Source organism: Mercenaria mercenaria, chromosome 8 (assembly GCF_021730395.1).
Source record: "Mercenaria mercenaria strain notata chromosome 8, MADL_Memer_1, whole genome shotgun sequence".
Classification (NCBI taxonomy): Eukaryota; Metazoa; Mollusca; class Bivalvia; order Venerida; family Veneridae; genus Mercenaria; species Mercenaria mercenaria.
Window position 1 is genome coordinate 50,733,146 of NC_069368.1, and position 21,328 is coordinate 50,754,473.

At 35.7% G+C, this 21,328-nt stretch overlaps 1 protein-coding gene across 1 annotated transcript in view; it reads right to left on the bottom strand.

Moving 5' to 3' along the window:
* LOC123566368 (uncharacterized) overlaps positions 1-14,565 on the bottom strand; it is a 31,788-nt gene extending 17,223 nt beyond the window's left edge. Inside the window, exons 1-4 of the mRNA XM_045360372.2 lie at positions 14,332-14,565; positions 2,487-2,638; positions 1,572-1,689; positions 858-991 (exon numbers count right to left, since the gene is read on the bottom strand). Of these exons, the coding sequence (XP_045216307.2) occupies positions 858-991; positions 1,572-1,689; positions 2,487-2,638; positions 14,332-14,373 (446 nt within the window). The 5' untranslated portion in view covers positions 14,374-14,565. The remainder of the gene's footprint in view (positions 1-857; positions 992-1,571; positions 1,690-2,486; positions 2,639-14,331) is intronic.
* Between the last annotated feature and the right edge of the window lie 6,763 nt (positions 14,566-21,328).

Genomic DNA, 21,328 nt, shown 5'->3' on the forward strand with positions numbered 1-21,328 from the left:
TTCAAAAAGCTCCGAAATGTAAACCCTGTCTTTAACACACACATTTAACATGAAACATTTTAAAGCTAATCCTTTGGATGATTTTTTTTAACATGTCCATTTCCACAAAGTTTGGCAGTTTGGTATAGAATGTATATATGACACAGACAAAAATGATAAAGTGGGTGAAATTGGTAAAAAATGCAAGAAGAATGTAAATGATCAGCATTATTTCAAAAGCGCTGCAACGGTTTACTATTTTCTGTACAATATTTTTGCTTATTTATAAGAATATCTTGCAAAAATCTTATATCAGTAAGTCTGTACCATTAATCACTTTCGCAGTACCCACTTCAATGATTATGGATTTTTGAGTGAAATTATTTTTCGACTAAAATGTGCGGCCTAGACCCTTTAAGAATCGAGAAATATACTCTTTTATGATAAAAGGAGCAAAGAGGAATTTCGGGGTATTTCATTTTCATTCGGTTTTACATAAAAATATGTTACTTCACGAGTCTACTATATAAATGTAGTTCATTACAGCTTCAGAGGTATCTTACATGCCCAAGTGTGCACCGATTAAAAACATCGAACACATCCGCCGTGTATGAAAGAACAATGTGGTAATGAGACCCGAAATATTTTAGTCTGCAACGCAATTTTACGCTATTATGCGACAAATATTTTATGTGTGTTTTGGCTAGTGTGTTGTGAATGGTTCAGATAGTTCAAAACATATTATAACTTCATATGATAGCGAGAAAACATCGACGTAAAGTCCTTATGACGGAATGTAGCCCATGCTGCTATGTCCATAAGCAAGAACGCCTGACTAGACTCTCTTTTGGACTATAAAAAGCGCAGTTTTTACTCACGAAGATGTGTTGGTGTCGTCTGCAAGACTGTTATACACGTAATAGGTACCGGGGGTGTGCAGCGTTATAGAATCGTTGAACTGATCGACAAGCGTCTCGCCATCAAGTACATTCACCGTCACATCCGCTCCACCCTAAAAAATGAAAGTAAAAAAACATCAAAGGTGCAATAGAAATGGGAACTGATATTCTTCTGAGACAATATTTACTGTACTTGTCAAGCCGGGTGTTGAAACTTCTTAGTGCCTTAGACAATACAAAAATAAATATTTATTCGACGTATGACCAGTACCATACTCTTTAAACAGTAACCTGATAGCATATATTTATTGATGGCTTGTAGGTAAATAGTTGATACTATTTACTCGAGGTCCAAAGGCTAATATTTTTTTTTCAATCTTGACCTTGAAACCATTCAGTAAGTGTTTTATTACATGTTACATGCTATCAGACATAAATTCGAACTTTTCTCACGTATTTTTAAAAGTAAACCTGTTTTGGACTATACACCAGTCAACAGCAAAAACTATAGACCGGCGATTTGTATAAGAATTCATATGAAACTAATGCGGGAGGAGCGGTCGAGAGGAATAATAAACGACAAGTTAAAGGGATACGGACACCACTGAATTACAGCTCCTTAAAGAATTCATTTATCCACCATCAGTATGATTAGACACTAATAGATATTTATGATTCATCAAGAAATTTTACCGGCCATTTGCTGAACTGGAAAGACAATGGGTTGTTGAGTGACTCTCCCTGGATCGCCTCGGCTTGGGCAGGGGATAATGCTGTATCAGATAGTCGACTCGACACAGGTCCGAGTGAACTGAAATAGGTATAATAAACCTATAGTGTTTAATCCCTTTTCTTTGATGTATGTAAAAAAATAAAATGAAATGCATGTACAACTAGAAGATGCGTTTGTAAAAAGACTAGCCCGTCTTCACTTTTGCGATTCAATTCAATTTTTAAACTTTCTTTATGAAATTTGTAATGCACTTGATACATCTGAACAGGTTTTGTTTCTTTTAACATATACATATATATGTAGATGAAAATTGTTGAAGTTTCGTCTACATATAATATATTTAGAGTAACATATTGTAAGGCTAGTTTCAACAAGGTCATGTTATAGTTTAGTCATGGTACAAGACGAAAATGTTTAAAAAAAAACTGTTTTGTGGCCGGATTAGAACGAAAACCTGTATGCAGGGGGTCTAGTTATAACTTTTGATTAGTATATATAGCCACATCTTCGCTGTTTTCCGTAGAAAACTTGACTAAGTCTTCTTGAAATTGTGATAAAAGAAGTTGTTTCGAAGTGACCTTTGCTATTGTAACGTTTCAGTGCCACACAAATCCCGTCAGTGAAAAGCTAGCTCATCACCAAAGGTGATTTAATGTGCATATATACTGTCATTTTACTCCAATGACAATTGACAGGTTTACAAATTTGCATATTAATGGAATTACTTCCCTTTATGCATTCAGTAATCGTTACACTATGAACTGTTTAACAAACTCTGATGATTTTTTTTTGCAAATGTTATCCATTTGAAGCATCCAAAAGGATTTATGCATGTATCTAGGACTTCTGAATTATGAAATATTTTAATTACTGACCTGTTTAAACCATCCACCACTATTTCAAAAATAACAGCACAGCCGACAGTATTTTCACACGTGTTATTAGAACAGCACGTGGCATCAATGCTGTTGTTTTTGTAGCCTAGGATACCAACATAAAACTGGCCAGTACAACAAACGTACACAATCTGAAAAATAAAATAGAGATGATAAGCTGGTCTGAAAAAAAACCCGTACATTTTAATGCAATGAAATACATCTGGAACAGATTAGAACGGAAAAAAATGATGACGGCGCCGATGATGATGATGATGATGATGATGATGATAACATTATTATTAATATTATAATTATTATCATGCACTATTACTACTAGTAACAAGAGCTCCGCCAAGCGGGGCAATATACGCCCGAAGGGTTTTATCAGAGGATGGGAGCAAAATTTAAAGAACTTGACTGTTGAAGCCCAAAGGACAGGAACAACAAAGGAAAGATATTCAAAAAACAATTCTAAGTCCACAAATAAAAATTCTAAGTCCACAAAAAAATCCTTACCAGGTACAGATATGTCAAAATACACCTAAATATTGGAGGTACCCTCCATGTTGTACCACGTTTCGGTTTTCCCCTACGGCCAATAATAAAAAAGTTACAAAATAAGCTATTTATAGTAACATAAAAGGGAAGTAATTCAAAAAAAATGTAAGTAAACAAAAAAGGGATCTGCCAAATAAAAACAAGAACACCGCAATGCAGAACAATATACACAAGAAACAAAGTCATATGACCTTTGATCCCTAAGAGTGACCTTGACCTTGAAGCAAGCCATCCGAAAAACGCGCTTTGCACGTCGTCTCGATGTGGTGTACATTTGCGCCACATTTCTTTGAAATCCTTTAAGCAGTTCAAGAGTTATAGAGCGGACACGAAACAAACTCATAAGACCTTTGACCCCCGAGTGTGACCTTGACCTTGAAGCAAGCCATCCGAAACATGAGCTCTGCACGTCGTCTTGATGCGGTAAACATTTATGTCAAGTTTCTTTGAAATCCTTGAAGGGGTTCAAGAGCTACAGAGCGGACACGAAATTGCTAACGGACGGACGGACCGACGGACACCGGAGATTAAACATAATACGTCCCTTCGGGCGTATAATAAAAGTAAGAATAGGTATCGCACAGTATTGTGACGTTTTGATACAAACAAACGACAGAATAAAAATAAAATTAAGTCTATATAAAACGTTTCCGAAACAGCTACTAAACAAAAATTAATTCCTCTTGACCGAGCGGTAACGCGCTCCGGTTCGTACTTTTTCGTCGTAAATTCAATTCCCAAACCCGTATAACTTTTAGCTCCACTATTCGGCTAATAGTCCGAGCTATTCTATTCACCCTGGCGTCGGCGTCTTCGTCACACCTTGGTTAAAGTTTTGCATCAGGTACGTATAGCTATCATTTAAAGGAATATAGCTTTGAAACTTTTTTTTTTCTTTTTCTAGGTCAATTACCAACCTCACATGATGAAGTTTCATAACTTTTACATGTATTTTGGGAAAAATATGCCCCCTTTTGGACTTAGAAAATCTTGGTTTAAGTTTTGCATGCAAGTTACTATTTCCAAAAGTAATGCAGATACTGGATTGAAACTCTATAGATATTTTACAATTTACGGTAACATTTCTGCTTTTGGGACAACAATTCGAATAGTCGAGCATTTGCTGTCTTAATGGCATCTCTTGGTATTTTAAAACTGTATTTAATTTGTAGTTTTCAATAAGGTTCGATGATAACAATTCTAGTTATTTCAGTTCAAACGTTTTCCCTAAATGAAATATTTCATGATTTACACGTAATTATGTTTAAACACACATCGCCTTACACATGTGATTAGTACTTTTGAAGCTCTCCTGTAATATCTTAAAGCACAGCGAGTCACTGACAATAGTGTACTTCGCTTTAAATAGCATTGTCCGACCGTAATTTCAGGATGAATTTAAAGATACTGTCGATTTTATACTAAAATAACAACAAACCCGGAGAAAATGTAACTTACACATAGTATGTTATGCTAAATACAAATTATTTTTTTTTAAAAAATGGACGAATGCAAGAGTCGAATAGTCAGAAGTATCAGTACAAAATGATAACATTTCTACCTTCGTATACGAGAATGCTACTGATCGTTTTATATTTATACTGCTAAACGTAAAAACGCCACGATACTGTGCGGTACTTATATATACATAAAATGGCCTGTCATTTAATACCATAAACAATTACTATTCGTATTATTTTATCTGAGTATTTACATCTCCATTTTAACCAGGGCTGCTTATTTAATGACGAAGTGTTAACCCTATTTTCCATGAATCTCTTATTTATATAGTTATTGTTTTGCATGTGAAATGACTATGCTATTTTTATTAAAAATTTGTACAAATAGAACAATTAACAAAGACACAAAATTTCTCTCTAGTCAATGTTTCCGTAACGATAATGTTTCCACAACTAAACGGAAGAAATGTCATACAGCCATTTAATGTAGGTATTAGATCACTAATAGAGAACCTCCTTTCTGTAGAGTATTCAATTCCTACCATAAGCCTACTTTTACTGCAATTCTTAGGGGTGCGTAGGTTCAAGCCCTACTGGGACCAATTTTCCCTTATTTTCCTTTTTTACTAGTAAGTTTTTACTTCTTTCAAGACTTATTATTGATTTTTTGTACAAAAATGGAAAAAGATAAATCTTATAAGCGATTTCTTGGTGTTCAAAGTGAATTTACTACTTAAACAGAAGGGGTAGAGTTACACATCTTTAAAAATATTGAGTTACACGCGGTGAAAGTTTTCTATTTTGCTTTCACTCTTAGATTATATATTGTGGATGAAATTTAGGTAGGTTTTACATCTTCCCTAAGGTTATTTTTAAATGGAGTAAGCAAAATCCAAAACAGAAACACATCATTCGACCTTATTTTTTCAATGTCTCATTAAATCCGTTTACTTAAGGCACCATAGAAAAAATGATATTGACATTTTTATTTTGTGTTTTATAAATGTTTACCAATAGTTTGATGTTTCTTCTATTGAAATTAATGGTAAAATGAGTTATCTGCAAACGTTTTGGATAGTGGCTATCACTTTGAAATTTGTCTCTACTTGAGCTTGAGGAGATACCATAAGTTATTCAAAATTTATAAAAAACGGCACGGTAAAAGTTGTTTAAAATTTGCAAAATAGTGCAAAACACGGTTACCTTTCAGAATATACCAAGCAAAGGCCATTTTGTAAACATTACTATTAGTGACCTAATACCTGAAGTAGATACTAGTATTCATGAAAAGTTCTGTACCTGTTATGTACAATGATGTGGTGCATTTCTGGTTCAGATACGTTTTTGCAATTTCATGCAAGAATTAAAATTACATGGCTCGAACTCGAGGGTCCCGTGGAAATTAGTTAGAGTTTTCCGTTGTTCGAGCCATCCAAATGGCGGCCATTTTGAATTTGGGAATTCGAGGGCATGGTGTGTTACAAACCTTACATCGTAATATATTGTCATATTGTACCTAAATGTGTGTACGATACGATGATAAATAAAAAACGAACGCTGAAATATTCTTTATTATTTATTTTCAAATATGAGAGATACGAAAACACTGATATAATTATACGAATTTGGTGAAGACAGCATCAAATAGAAAAACATGAATAGCAAAACTTTATGAATCACAGTCCAGTACAAATATTATGAAATATAAACACATTAAAACATAAACAATTAATTCACGGACATGTACACAGAAGTACTAAATAGCGTCACATGCAGACAAAGGCTATAAATAAAAGAGCGTACGTCAGTCATGTACAGTATACAGTTCTACAGTTTATTTCTTGATGAAATCCTTGATGGAGTACTGAACCGCCGAACGCTTGTTGAACTCTAATTTGGAGAGAGATTTGTACATAGAACACATGAGATTGAGTTCGTGGTTGGAATTGTCTTGGCACTCGAAGAACTGAGCGAGTATTTCACACGCTTTCATAGCGTCAGACAGAGACGGTGGCGGTGTTGGTGCTGGCTCACTAACAGTCTTAAATGTAATGTTATTTCGCTCCTTAAACCTATCGAGCCACCCTGTAGATTGTTTGAAGTCGTCGATACCCAGTTGTTCGGCGAGGAAGCTGGCATTCTGGAGTAAGATCGGCCCCGTAACGCTAATATCGCGGTCACGAACCTGAGTGAACCAACGTAACAATGCTGACTCTAATTCTTCGTAGTTGCCCTGAAAATATAAAAAATATCACATGATTATCAATGGACATAAAATAACTTTCAATAGAAACATAAATGCACATTATAAGTTTTTTTTAAAAATTTCATAAAAGAAATTTACTTTGAATAAATTACACATTTCAAATCATAATTATATGAATACGTTCAATATATTTTTTAAGAAATCCAACATTAATAATAAACAATAAAAACATTTTAAATAACTTACCTTTCTCATATTTCGTCGTTTTGGACCAAATTTAGCGTAACCCTCTTTGATCGACTCTAACTTTTTTATCCAGCCAGAGAGCGTGTTTTTTTTTGGAACATCAAACATTTTAGCGATTTCTGTTTTTGATTTCAGACCTTTTTCACATTCGATGATGGCGTTATATTTTGTTTCTAAAGTTTTTGGATCTAATTTTCGTTTTGTTCCTTGCTTTCCAGAAGCCAACTTAGCTGGCCCCCCGTTTCCGGGTCCCTTACTTAGTTGTTCAGCAATGCTAAAGCAGTTTGAAAGTTGACATCAGATCTCCCGTTTTTATGCAGAAAAAAATAAAGACAGTCATTGCTCAATTATTTTATATAATTTTATTCGTATTAATCAAAGCCCATTAAGGCATACCGACGCTAGTTACATATGCGTGTGAAAAATTAGGCACGCGCCGGTTAAAGGGGAAGAGGTGTGAAAAACATTGTAAACACAAGCCATTCCGGCGACATTCTGTTCGACTGTATAGGTGTAATTATCACTGTAATTGAGCTGAGGGGACAATGAGTTCGAAAGTTCGAATTTTCGAAGTTCGACCGCTCCGAGGTAGAACTATACAGAATAAAGAAGGAATAAATTCGGGACTGGGCAGAGTTCGAGCGATCCCGGGTGTTTCGAGCCATTGAAGTTCAACTGTAACACGAAAGATTCTGAATATGTTGAATGGCTCTTTGTACTGAGAGTAGGCACCTTCGACTAGAACTTACAACATGAATTCATCAAAGATTTTGATTCAAAAATGGTTTTGGTTTTAATTTATTCTTCTTCCTCTGAAACAAGGCATAGTGCCTTTTCCACTGTGATTAAAACCTTTGCTGTAGGAATTTAAGGTAAAACTATCTACATCCCGCGCTTTGAACTACTCTTTGAACACCCCGATCTCTGCCCTAAAGCTCATGTTTAAAATAAAATGGCTATGAATAAACCATATGAGGGAAAATAAATGCACCATGCTGTCACGTTGTTACTTCAAAAATCCTAGATTTTGGTACCCTTTGAACTTAAAAATATCCCATTGAAATTAATGCATTTTTCGTAGCATTTTTATCTAAAACATTAAAGAGTGGTATCTTAAATCGTGATACTCGTTCACTAAATAAATAAGGAAATACAAGAATTACACAGAGTAACAAGTAAATGAATCAACCACCCTGCTGTGGTACCGTTGAGCAAAACGCAAACATGTCCAACAGGTTAGTCAGATGGACAAATGTATTTGTGTAAAGCACTTGAACTGAACATGAAAGTTTGTAAACAGTTATTATACTATCTCACATTTTGATGTTTAACGTAACAAAAATGCGTGACCTGAAGGGTACAGAGATGTTGAATTCCTATGTTCCTACTTGACTCCGGTCAGCTGTGGAATTTTTAGTGACCCATAAATAATACCGTGGTCCTATATGTCATTACTTGTCCATTAATTAAAGACCTGAATCTTTAAGGTCTGTCTTGACCAGATAACAAATTGATGGAATTTAATGTTTAAGTAAATACTGCTAATTTTTCACGTATGAATAAAAATGAAATTAACTGCAACATGTCCTGACCTTTAACACAGGGAGTATAGGTCACATGTTTTAACTGTTATATTGGCGCTTTTCACAAGAATTAATTTACTGGATAAAATAAAATACTTAAATATGACATGAGGTTAATGTCATATAGATTAGTTTCAGAAGCTGGTATACACAAATATATAAAGTATTTTATGTTTTAGCTTAGTGATTAGCCCTCATAGTAAAGATAATGTTTCAATGGATATAAAAATAAGAAAAAAAACTTATTTTCTTAGTACAATAAAGAACAATAATGTTAGATATGTTACCTTGAGATTTTACCAGACAAAACTTGCTGAGGTTTGGTATAAGCATCAACAAGTCACTGGTCATGATGCAAAAGTGTCCCTTGCCATGTTTACGGAGTCTGTGCGATTTCAGTATGAAGGCATTTTTATTTGAAGTATTTAACATTTTCAATTGAAAATATATTTAAAATATTTTTATTTTTGATATTTATCAATGTTTTTATAATGAAATCATTGCTTAAAGCTTAATTTTTCTTAAACAGGTACATCAATGATATATTTTTCTGAGTAAAAAGCAACACTAAATTTCTGGTGAAAAAAGTTGTAGGCCTGTTAAGTTCTAAGATTGTACATATGTATAATTTAGTTTCAGCAACAGAGATATTTGGAATTGAATGATTATAATGTTTCAGTAAAGTTTACGTGTACTTTGTAAATGTTCGCATTAATTTATGTTTTCTTTGGTTGACCTTGTATTAAATAGTGTAAATATATAGAACATGGTGCTACATTTCTTAATAACTTTAAGGTTTGATGATTTTTTTAAGGTACCTGGTTTATCCATCTTCAGTCAACATAAGTGTTGATTATTGTATTTAATTGTATTAAAGGTAAAAGCCGAGGCAGGCAATATATAAGGTTCAGTTTTGTTACAAAGACTTCACTTCAACCGTTTCATAATAAAATACAGTGTTCTTAACTAAGTCGGGCTTACTTCGACTGTCAGCTTCCCGAAGGAAAATGTTTCAAATCGATATCTGATTGGATCACAGAAAAGTTGGATTGACAGATGCTTCTGATAATTTTTTGTTTTGTTTTAAATTCCCGCAAGATTTTAGCATTTTCTTTGGTTAAGGGGTGGGTACATGGTGACCCCTGTATTTCTGTGGAGGATCAGAAGATTTCCGTGAAAAATAAGCGGTGAACAAACAAATCAATCATTGGGTTACCTAATGACCCTCCAATGAAATGTTTGGGGTCAGTATGATAAATATGAGGACTCGGCTATACCTACCAGTATATAGTACATTATTACATACTCGTTTTTATTTTATGCTAACTAATGAAATACTGTATTCTATCAGTTAAATATTTTCATATCTCATCGCTCACACTGTGAAAATATGAAATCTATATTTTCACACTGTGAGAGATATGAGCTCCGCCACCTCATACATTGTGTATGAATTTTAAATTATTTGCTTAAAATAGGATGAAAATTATAGTCGCACTTTGTTCTTTATAATATACTTCTCGATTCAATGTCTGTTTACGCGCGTCTGTTTCCCGCGCTGAGATTAAAACAGTTGCAAAATGCATTTCGCAACGTAATTGAGCATAAAATAAAAAGAAAATTTGTTTGTTTTTCGTGAATATGGAATATATCTCACCTCAAAGTGAGAAAATTTTCACATTTTCACTCGCGCTACGCGCTCGTGAAAATATTTGAAATTTTCTCACTTCTCAGTGAGATATATTCCATATTCACTCAAAGCAAACAAATATCCGCTATCTATTCCCCGTTAAGTTACACTGGTACCGGAAACGTCAATATTTTTCCATACACTGACGCCTGAATTTCATATCGGGTGCGTGACGTAATTCAGTGTGTGTTGTTGCACTATTTTTTTCTAATTAGTTCAGTATTGTCAATCCTATTCAGGCTATTGAACATATTTATGATATTTACATTATATTTATACGTGTAGATGCGTATGTAATAAATAGGTTATTATCTTTGCATCGGGAAATATGCACTCGTTCTTCAGCGGAAGAATATTGCGCTCCTAAAGTCGCGCAATATTTCCGCAGAAGAACTCGTGCATATTTTCCGATACAAAGCTGATAACCTATAAGTTAGCATAGTTTCATTTGGCAAACATGTCCATTTCATCATAGTAATGTATACAATACACACATTTTCAATAATTAAACATACATAATTATTACTCTACATTTAAATAAATAAATAAAATGAATAAGACTTGTAATTTAAACATCACAGAATACAATCACAGAAAAAATAAATCCTATCACTTATCTCTACTTTAAAACAACCAACAGTGAAATCAAAGGTACCTTATCAATATATTTTGAAAAGAACTTTTAAATTAATCAAAACTAAAAAAACGACATGTAGTGCCAGGTTAGCCCATAAATTATTGTGACTTAATTTCAATGGTCTTTTATACTATAAAGAAAAAGGGATCAGATCTATATTCAAAGCAACATGCTGACCACACATACGCCGGAGAGGACCACTAACAAACCACGTCTTAGCTTACTGACTCGCATTATGACGAGAGAACAACGTTTCGAAACTATAACAAGAAAAGTTGACTTTATGAAAATCCTAATTTCAGGCAATCAAGTGATGACATCCTCTGTGAAAAAAATAAGGTTTAGAAGTATATCATCAAAAACAGAAATATTTGTTAAACGTCAACTGTTACAAGGAATATTTATCATTACATGTTTGAAGTATTGTCCAACGATGGTACTTGATTTTCTAAAAAAAGTTCTTAGAAACGATTGTATTTGTAAAGAAAAAAAAAAACAATAGCTGAAAACTACGTCTACGGAAAGTCTAATACGTGACACTTTCAATCTTGTAGGCTATTTAATTATTGTTTATATGCAGATTTCTACTACAGAAACAACATTCGTAGGGAATGTTCAACGAATTGTTGTTTTAAACTCAAAATAGTTCAATAAATTAATCTTAAACTGAGTTGAAAAATAAATGTATTTAAATAAAATTAACATTTAATATAATAATAATAATAATTTTTAAAAAAAAAGGCGAAAACGAAGTCATTTAGTATTCCGAACTTTAGTAAACTGCAGAAATCATCTAGGTTTAACACGCATTAAATGGTGAAGAAACAGCAATACCATAAAACAAATATTTCGGCAACAGTTACAGTTGATTGCATTTTCATTAAATATGTCCTATTTTTTCTAAATCTGAATCAACAGGCAAATATCATGTAAAACGACATCTTTCTCGGTAATGTACAAGTCTAGATTTAGCCATTTTCTCAGGCGAAAGTACATTAATGTAATATTTTCATTAAAAACAGATGAGGCATAATTTCAGCAAACTTGTTTTGAACAAAAAATAACAAATGCTTTCCAGATTTTCACTGAAGGACGAGTAAATTTAAGGCGCAAGTGTTGAGTATATAGCGAATAACCTCGCATACGAACATAGAATAGATAATTGGCGTTTCAGTCCCCGTATCTAGTTTTCCGTCTACCATATTTATGTGATATGTATTTGCAAGTATGCATATAAAACGGAAGATATGTAACAGTTGAAAGGGGTGTCCTTTTGTAGTTTTTTTTTCAAGAACAACCTTTCTTTCTATGATTTGATGTTGTTTGATTTTTTCCCTGCAAAATGCAAGGCTGAATGCTAAATAAAAAATTAAGATGAGCGGAAGTGAGACATTTTTCTGTAAAAATAATTATCTCAAAATTGCTGCACGTGCGGCATTTTAATGTACAAAGGACAGTTCCATACCGACTCCGCGGGCCGCACCTTTTGATTTTGTCACTACATAAACGACTTAGACCTTCCAAAAGTAGTTAAGTTCCGTTAGAATAGCGAAATTTGGCACGGAACATTAGAATTTTACATGGTACTAGTATATGTATGTCAGTCTTTGGTGTGAAGAACTATGTTTGCTACTGTAAACGACAAGCTTATGTTTCCGCGACGCAGGAATTTTGTTGATATTTTTAATATGATATTTAAGTGTGTCAAAATACCATTTCATTGCTTCCAAGATTGTTGAAAGCCTTACACATTAAAGAAAATTAGATAAGAATTTGGAAATGATTGCATTACATTTTTAAACCCGTGAGATTCTTTGTACAAATTTTAGTTACGTGCAATTTCAATCATTCGCTAAATTTTTTTTAAACTACGTGCTTGTTTTCGACGTCCTTTTTGATATGGCAAACATCAAAGTATATTTTTTTTTATACATATAAATAACAAATTTAGCAACAAAATCGAAACCATATTAGGATATTTAATATACCATGATAGTAAAAACTTCGGTTTTGATGCCACAATTCAACAGGAATACCCAAGTATGGTCCCTTGAGTCTATTTTATTTGCGTAACCAACAACGTTACAAGGGCTAAGTAAAAGTAATCATCATGATCATCATGATTTACATATCTACTGACTCTTAAGTGTAAATCTGAAACAGGAAATTTCACCCGGAACAAATTTCTTCATTAACTACTGAAATAGGGCGCAACATTGATCAATATAAAACAGCGTCATACCTGTGTAGTTGTAAAATAGATCTCAAAAAGCGTTGTTTTTGTAAAAAAATAATAACAAACACTGCATGAAACATGTTTCTGCAAAAAAAGTGTTATCTACTCGCATTGCCTTTGTATTCATGAACAAGGACATAAAAGGCATCTACACAATTCATCACATTAAATATCATACTGTGCACGTAGAACTGTTACATGTCTTTATATAGAATCTAGATATATTTGGACTTGTAATAATGTTCAAGTAACTTGGTCTAGGGAGCGACCATGTGCAATAACTTTTGTAAGAAAATGTGTACACGTGCTTTTTAGGTCCGTGCTTTACGTCCTTTTTTAAAGGAGGTTCAACCCCTATGTTTAAGATATAATTCATCGGACGCACGCAAGGTATTACTCGAATCTTGGCACTGGATGGGTTTGCGGACAGGCATGATATTAACAACGAATTTCATGCGATTGAAGAACTTGAACAATGTGTAGTGACGACAGCTGGACGGACGAATAAGAGCAGCAAAGTATTGAAAATATGTGAGTAAAAGTTGTTTCAAATCGTAGGAAATTTGACAGGTCTAAGCAAGCCTTAAATTACGATCTGCATTAATTACCTATCAAAGCCAGGATCAAACTTAAGCTGCTCCTTTTCATGTATAAATGTTCTTTTGGAAATGCTATTTGTCTGAGTTTGCATTCAAATATTTTCCCAGGGTTGCAGTCACTGGACAGAATGATGTTTAGTTGTTCCGTTTAATAAAAGGCAGTCTTTTATTGACAAAAGTTTTAGTACAGTAGACCCAAGACTATGGAGTAGACCTTACATATACTGTTTTTACTCAAAATATGAATATTGTTCAACTTGTATCTCGATGTATAATAATCATTTTTGTGTCTTTAAAATCATGGTACAATACCGCTGAATATACATGTATAAAAACGGGTTAAAAATCAGACAAAAAGTTTAAGTTTTAGTTTCAATAAAAAGTAACAATTTTTGTATTTCAAAGTATAGATGATAAACCACTTTTCCTTTTAAGGTATCATAAGTTGATTCCAGTTAAACAGTTTGACTATTTTATTAGCAAACATTTAAAGAAAATCATCAATTTTAAAATAGTTTTGCAAATACATGTACTAATACTGCCGAAATCAGACAATGTCACCAGTAAATGTTCAAAATATTCAAAAAGTAAATATTGATATGTTTTCGATCAAAATAAAACTCTCACCTGAAAAAAGGAAACCGCGACGAAAGACAAGAAGAATCTCATTTTAGTAACTTCCGGTTCTACTGTTCTCAAACTACTGTAGAATATCACAAAATGTAAATCACATCAGCATTAATAAAGAATAAAACCATGCTACATATTTGAGAAAGGTAGATGAATGAAGACAAGATAGTGATTGCAAATTAAATGTTAACGAGAGTGTGAGAGTATATCTGTAAATCCAGCCCGGATTATCAGTAGAGACATTGCGGCGGAAGCGAACGCCGGGTTACTCAAAAATTTCACGCTGGTCAAACTCTCTCTCAATGAGTATGCGACCTTTAACTTAATTTCTGACTTTTGAAATCACACAGAGTTGGGTATATTTTACGAATATATTTTCAATTTTACCTGCGTATTCAAGGTAGCGTGATTTAATTTTTCAGTAACTATAGGGTTCAGCTGTCAACTCTGTATCACTTTTAGTTCCAAGTTCCGATTGTACATCTGTCAACCCTATATTCTCCCCTAGCTCCCATCGTACATCTGTCATTTCTGTATCTCCCCTAGCCCCCATGGTACATCTGTCAGTCCTACATATCCCCTAGCTCCCATGGTTCATCTTTCAACCCTATATTCTCCCCTAGCTCCAATCGTACATCTGTCATTCTTATATCTCCCTAGCTTCCATCGGGCATCTGTCACTCCTATACCTCCCCTAGCCCCCATGGTACATCTGTCAGTCCTACACATCCCCTAGCTCCCATGGTTCATCTTTCAATCCTATGTCTCCCCTAGCTCCCATGGTTCATCTGTCAGTCCTTTATATCCTCTAGCTCCTATGCTACACCAGTCAGTACTACCAATAGTACATTTGTCAGTCCTATATCTCCCCTAGCCCCTATGGTACCTCTATCATTCCTGTATCTCCCCAAGCTCCCATGGCACATTTGCCAATCCTATATTTTCCTTAGCTCCCATGGTACAGCTGTCAATTCTACACATCCCCTAGCTCCCATGGTACACTTGTTAAATCTACATATCCCCTAGCTCCCATGGTTCATCTTTCAACCCTATATTCTCCCCTAGCTCCAATCGTACATCTGTCATTCTTATATCTTCCTAGCTTCCATCGGGCATCTGTCACTCCTATACCTCCCCTAGCCCCCATGGTACATCTGTCAGTCCTACACATCCCCTAGCTCCCATGGTTCATCTTTCAATCCTATGTCTCCCCTAGCTCCCATGGTTCATCTGTCAGTCCTTTATATCCTCTAGCTCCTATGCTACACCTGTCAGTACTACCAATAGTACATTTGTCAGTCCTATATCTCCCCTAGCCCCTATGGTACCTCTATCATTCCTGTATCTCCCCAAGCTCCCATGGCACATTTGCCAATCCTATATTTTCCTTAGCTCCCATGGTACAGCTGTCAATTCTACACATCCCCTAGCTCCCATGGTACACTTGTTAACTACACACCTACCAGACTACATCCCCTAGCTCAGATCCCAGCTGGTACATCTTTCATCTACTCTCCCCAGCTCCTGGAACATCTTCAGTCTACTCATCCCCCAGCTCCCGTGGTACATCTTCAGTCCTACTCATCCCCCAGTCCCGTGGTACATCTTTCAGTCCTACTCATCCCCCAGCTCTCGTGGTACATCTTTCAGTCCTACTCATCCCCCAGCTCCCGTGGTACATCTTTCAGTCCTACTCATCCCCCAGCTCCCGTGGTACATCTTTCAGTCCTACTCATCCCCCAGCTCCCATGGTACATCTTTCAGTCCTACTCATCCCCCAGCTCCCATGGTACATCTTTCAGTCCTACTCATCCCCCAGCTCCCATGGTACATCTTTCAGCCCTACTCGTCCCCCAGCTCCCGTGGTACATCTTTCAGTCCTACTCACCCCTTAGCTCCCGTGGTACATCTTTCAGTCCTACTCGTCCCCCAGCTCCCGTGGTACATCTTTCAGTCCTACTCGTCCCAGCTCCCGTGGTACATCTTTCAGTCCTACTCATCCCCCAGCTCCAATGGTACATCTTTCAGTCCTACTCATCCCCCAGCTCCCGTGGTACATCTTTCAGTCCTACTCATCCCCCAGCTCCCGTGGTACATCTTTCAGTCCTACTCATCCCGTCCTACTCATCCCCCAGCTCCCGTGGTACATCTTTCAGTCCTACTCATCCCCCAGCTCCCATGGTACATCTTTCAGTCCTACTCATCCCCCAGCTCCCGTGGTACATCTTTCAGTCCTACTCATCCCCCAGCTCCCGTGGTACATCTTTCAGTCCTACTCATCCCCCAGCTCCCGTGGTACATCTTTCAGTCCTACTCATCCCCCAGCTCTCGTGGTACATCTTTCAGTCCTACTCATCCCCCAGCTCCCGTGGTACATCTTTCAGTCCTACTCATCCCCCAGCTCTCGTGGTACATCTGTCAATATTATATCTCTTATATATTTGCAATATTTCCAATAGTACGTATGCCAACCCAGTTAGACACCGGTAGCAAAGGAAGAGGGAAAGATGCATTGTAACAGTAGCTGTACTTAGAGTTTATGATCAGTCATCTAAGCATAGCACAACTCCACATGAGCTGAATATAATATTCATGATCATGTCACGGATATGACAACCAAAGGGGCATTAAGGCTTTGTATATATAAAGAAAAAGCCCCAGTCTTTATTGCTGTCTCATCTTCTGAAAAGGTCACTTAAAGCATGAAAATCTTAGTAACAGTTACATAGTTTCCTTACTAAAAGTATAAGCATCTTGGGTGAAAACATCGAACTCAAAAAAAATTTAAGGGTACTGTCCCTCACAAAATATTTTACTCTCAGTCATACTTTGAACTTTGATTATTTTGGGGGAGCAAAACACATTTTATGACTTTGGACTTCTTTTGAATAAAGTTTGAAGGTGAAAGTTATTTTTTCACACAGAATGGCGAAAATGTCCACATCTGTGGTAATTATGGAAAATATTTATATACTTTTACGCACGATTTTCACGCTTTTTGTGACATGTTTCATTAGATTAAATACATATATCAATGATATAAAAGTCAGTCCATTTTACATGTTGTCATTAATTTTCGAGATCTCTGATACGTAAATCCTACATACCCATTTGTTGAATCGGTTTCCCCCATAGAGTTATGTTTGTCACAGGGCTTAAGGAAGAACATACCCCATGGATGATCTTTAGAACAGTATTACGAAAGGTGTACTTTTTGTAATCTTAAAGCCTGACTTTAATCAAAAATGAGGAACATATTGGAATTCAAACGGGAGTTTTTTTTTCAAAATTGCTACTTTTAAACTTTTAAAGGGAAGTAATTTTGATAATGAAACTTTTGCCTCTGTCATTATTTGTTTAACCTCCCGTAAGATTTTAGTACTTTCATGGAATATAATTGTTTATTTGTGTTAGGCTGAACGCTGTTTTTCAACAATATTTCAGTTATTTAACGGCGGGCAGTTAACCTAACCAGTGTTCCTTGATTTTGTACCAGTATAAACCTGTTCACCGCAAGTAACTGCCAACTCCCTACATGAACCAGAAGTGGAGGACGCAATGTCTTTTATCAAATCGTAACGGAGCACACACGGCCCACCCGAGGATCGAACTCAGGACCCCGCGATCCGTAGATCAGCACTCTCCCTATTCGGGCGGGTATCATGGAATAAAAGGTAGTAACAGTTTGAACTCCTTATCATTCTGTGGAGGGTCAGTAGATTAACATGTTCTAGCCTAAAAATAAATGGTCGATTATACAAGTCAATTATAGGGAGATATGTGGGGTCAGTATGATAAATGAGGGGCGGGGCGTTAGACGAATCTCCATATTTATCATAATGACCACACAAAATTCCCACGAGGGTCACTAAAATCACAATATATAATAGTATGTTTTTGTTGATACAGCATCTACAATTTTAAATGCAACCAAGTGATCTTGATAATCTCCATATTACATTATTATATTATTATCAGCCATTGCAATCAAATATAAGATCAGGCCAGCTGGCTTACGGAAGGTCGGTGGTTCTACCCAGGTTCCCGCTCGTGATGAAATAATGAACGGGGGGGCACCTGTGTCTTCCTCCACCATTAAAGCTGGAAAGTCGCCATATGACCTATCATGTGTCGGTGCGACGTTAAATCACCCCCCCCCCCCCCCCCCCCACCTTCAAAAAAAAGATCAGGCATGTTCACAAAACATTTTCAGTCTCAGCTGAGTTTGATAATGAAACTTTATTTGTCGTTTATATCTAAATAGCATGTTTAAAACTAAATTTTTAGTTAACTAGAAGATGCTTTTGTAAAAAAGCGCCTGTCTTCCCCAGGGCAGAGTCGTATAGGCAAGAAGTCAATAGGGGACAGAAGCGAAAGTCAAAGAGACACTGATGCTTGGCTGCAATAGGGGTAATCTACTAGGCATGTCCAATCATACAACTAAGTTTCAATATTTTGGGCCTGGTGGTTCTGATCTTTGATCAAGTGACCCCAAAGTCGGAGTGGTCTTCTACTCTGCAAGTCCAATCATCCTTGTAAGTTCCAACATTCTGGGTCAAGCGGTTCTCAAGTTATTGATTGGAAATAGTTTTCTACCTTCAGCCCTCTGTGGTCTTGACCTTCATGGAGTGACCCCAAAAACATTAAGGGTCGTCGACTCTGTAAGTCCTGTAACCCTATGACGTTTGAAGATACTAAGTAAAATAGTTCTCAAGCTATTGACCGGAAATTAATTTCCATGTTCTGTCATGTTTAATCAAGTGACCCCAAAATCAATAGAGGTCATCTACTCTGCATGTCCAATCATCCTATGAAATTTCAACATTCAGGGTCAAGTGGTTCACATGTTATTGATCGGAAATGGCTTTTCCTGTGACCTTGACCTTTAACAAAGTGACCCCAAAAACAATAGGGGTCATCTACTCTGCATGACCAATCATCCTATGAAGTTTCAACATTCTGGGTCATTGATCGGAAATGGTTTTCTATGTTCAGGCCCCTGTGACCTTGACCTTTGATGGAGTGACCTCAAAAACAATAGGGGCCGTCTACTCCATAAGCTCTACCATCCTATGAAGTTTGAAGGTTCTACGTCAAATGGTTCTCCAGTTATTGATCGGAAATGAAGTGTGACGTACTGACGGACGGACAGGGCAAAAACAAAATGTCTAAAAAACTATTTTCAAGTGTCTATTCAATTCAGTATTGATGGTCAGCCTCAACTGGAATTTGATCTTGCAGCTTGAGTAAAACTGATATCAAAATTTCACTATCAAACTCAGTTGAGACCGAAATACAGACTCTTATTCGGGGAGACCCTTTTCGTGGTGCATAATGCGGGGATTTGGTAAGGACAGTAGATGCCAATATGATGTCGTAGAATTAGTGAACATAAAAACGATAATTTAAACGACAGCATGTTTATATTATCGTTTGTTATTGTTCTCATGCATCGTTGAACTCAAAAAGGTTGTCAATGACAGAAGTTAAGTGCATACTGTAATGTTTTATAAAATATTTTCTGTATTGAAACGTTTTAATGAAGAAAAAAAACATAATTATCAAACATGTTATCGTTTGAGTTATCGTGCGGGATTTATACGGTATGGAGTCAGACATGTTTTGGTCTGTTTATAGGTTGAACTGTGACACACCACTTCGATACTTACAGTATTTGTTGAATTATGATCTGTACTGATCGACTTCAGGTTTTGTTTTACTGTTGTTATAATTGTAATTCTGATACCAGAACCCAAAATCAGTAATACTTAAAAAGTATTTTTGCTATCTATATGCTTTCTAAATTTCAATTACAGATCATTAAACTTACATATATATAAAATGCAGAACTGTTCTTTTTTACTATTCCTTCCTAACTTCTATGTTCAGTTAAGCTCATGCCCCTTTGTTGTCTGTAAAAGTTGAAGTCAACATTTTCAACAGCTCTAAAACGCAGTACTGGTACTGCAATAGGGTTTCATAATTATCAAAAGTATAAGGCAAGGTCAGAGAGACAATTAAAATAGGTTGTAACTAAAACCACACCACATACAACTGTTGCTTTTAAATGAATGGTAGCAGTATATTAACAGCTGTTTGAAGAAATCTTATTCATAAGTTTAACTGCTGCACATTCCTCAGACCAGATACATAAAGATACACTTACTTTGTTCATCATTAACAATGCATCAGAATCATTTCAACATACAATAGATTTGATAATTGATACAAGTATGTCATTCATTCAACTTGAATTTGATAAAATGTACTTCCTACACATAGGGTGCTACGTCATGGCATTGTCCTGATAGGAAAGGTTGCTCAATAGGGCTATTGCTTGCAGGCAGGCCTTCTCGGTAAGATAAAACACAGATTTTATTCAAAGTATGAAATACAGTCACACGAGTACTTACCACTTTGACCGAGTGCTCAGTCTGGGTACTTTTTCAATGACACTTTCATTATACACATATACCTATTTCTGGTGTTATACTATTTGAAGAGTGGAACATTGGGACGCCATTATTACGTCATTTCTGACTGAATATTTTCCGTACACGGACATAGGGCATTGTATCTGTTAAAATAATATCTTACCTGAGGCAGAAACAAGAGCTGTCTGATGACAGCGCGCTCGACTATTCGAAGAATTGATTGAAGAATGGGGTCAAAATATTTCCACAGATATTCATACAAAAGAAATAAATAGATTAGACAAACAATGTTCCTGTATTTCTTTGATTTCGATAAGTCTTGCACTAAATGGCAATGTATGAACCAATTTCAAAGTCCAAAAAGGGCCATAATTCAGTCAAAATAGTTATGTACTCTTGCCTACAGATGGAAATCATAATGATAAACAAGTGTTCAAAGTTTAAAAGCCATATGTCAAATAGTTTTGACAAAACGTGGACTTGTATGAAAACAGAACCAATTTTGAAGTCCAAAAAGGGCCATAATTCAGCCAAAATAGATGACAGAGTTATGTACTCTT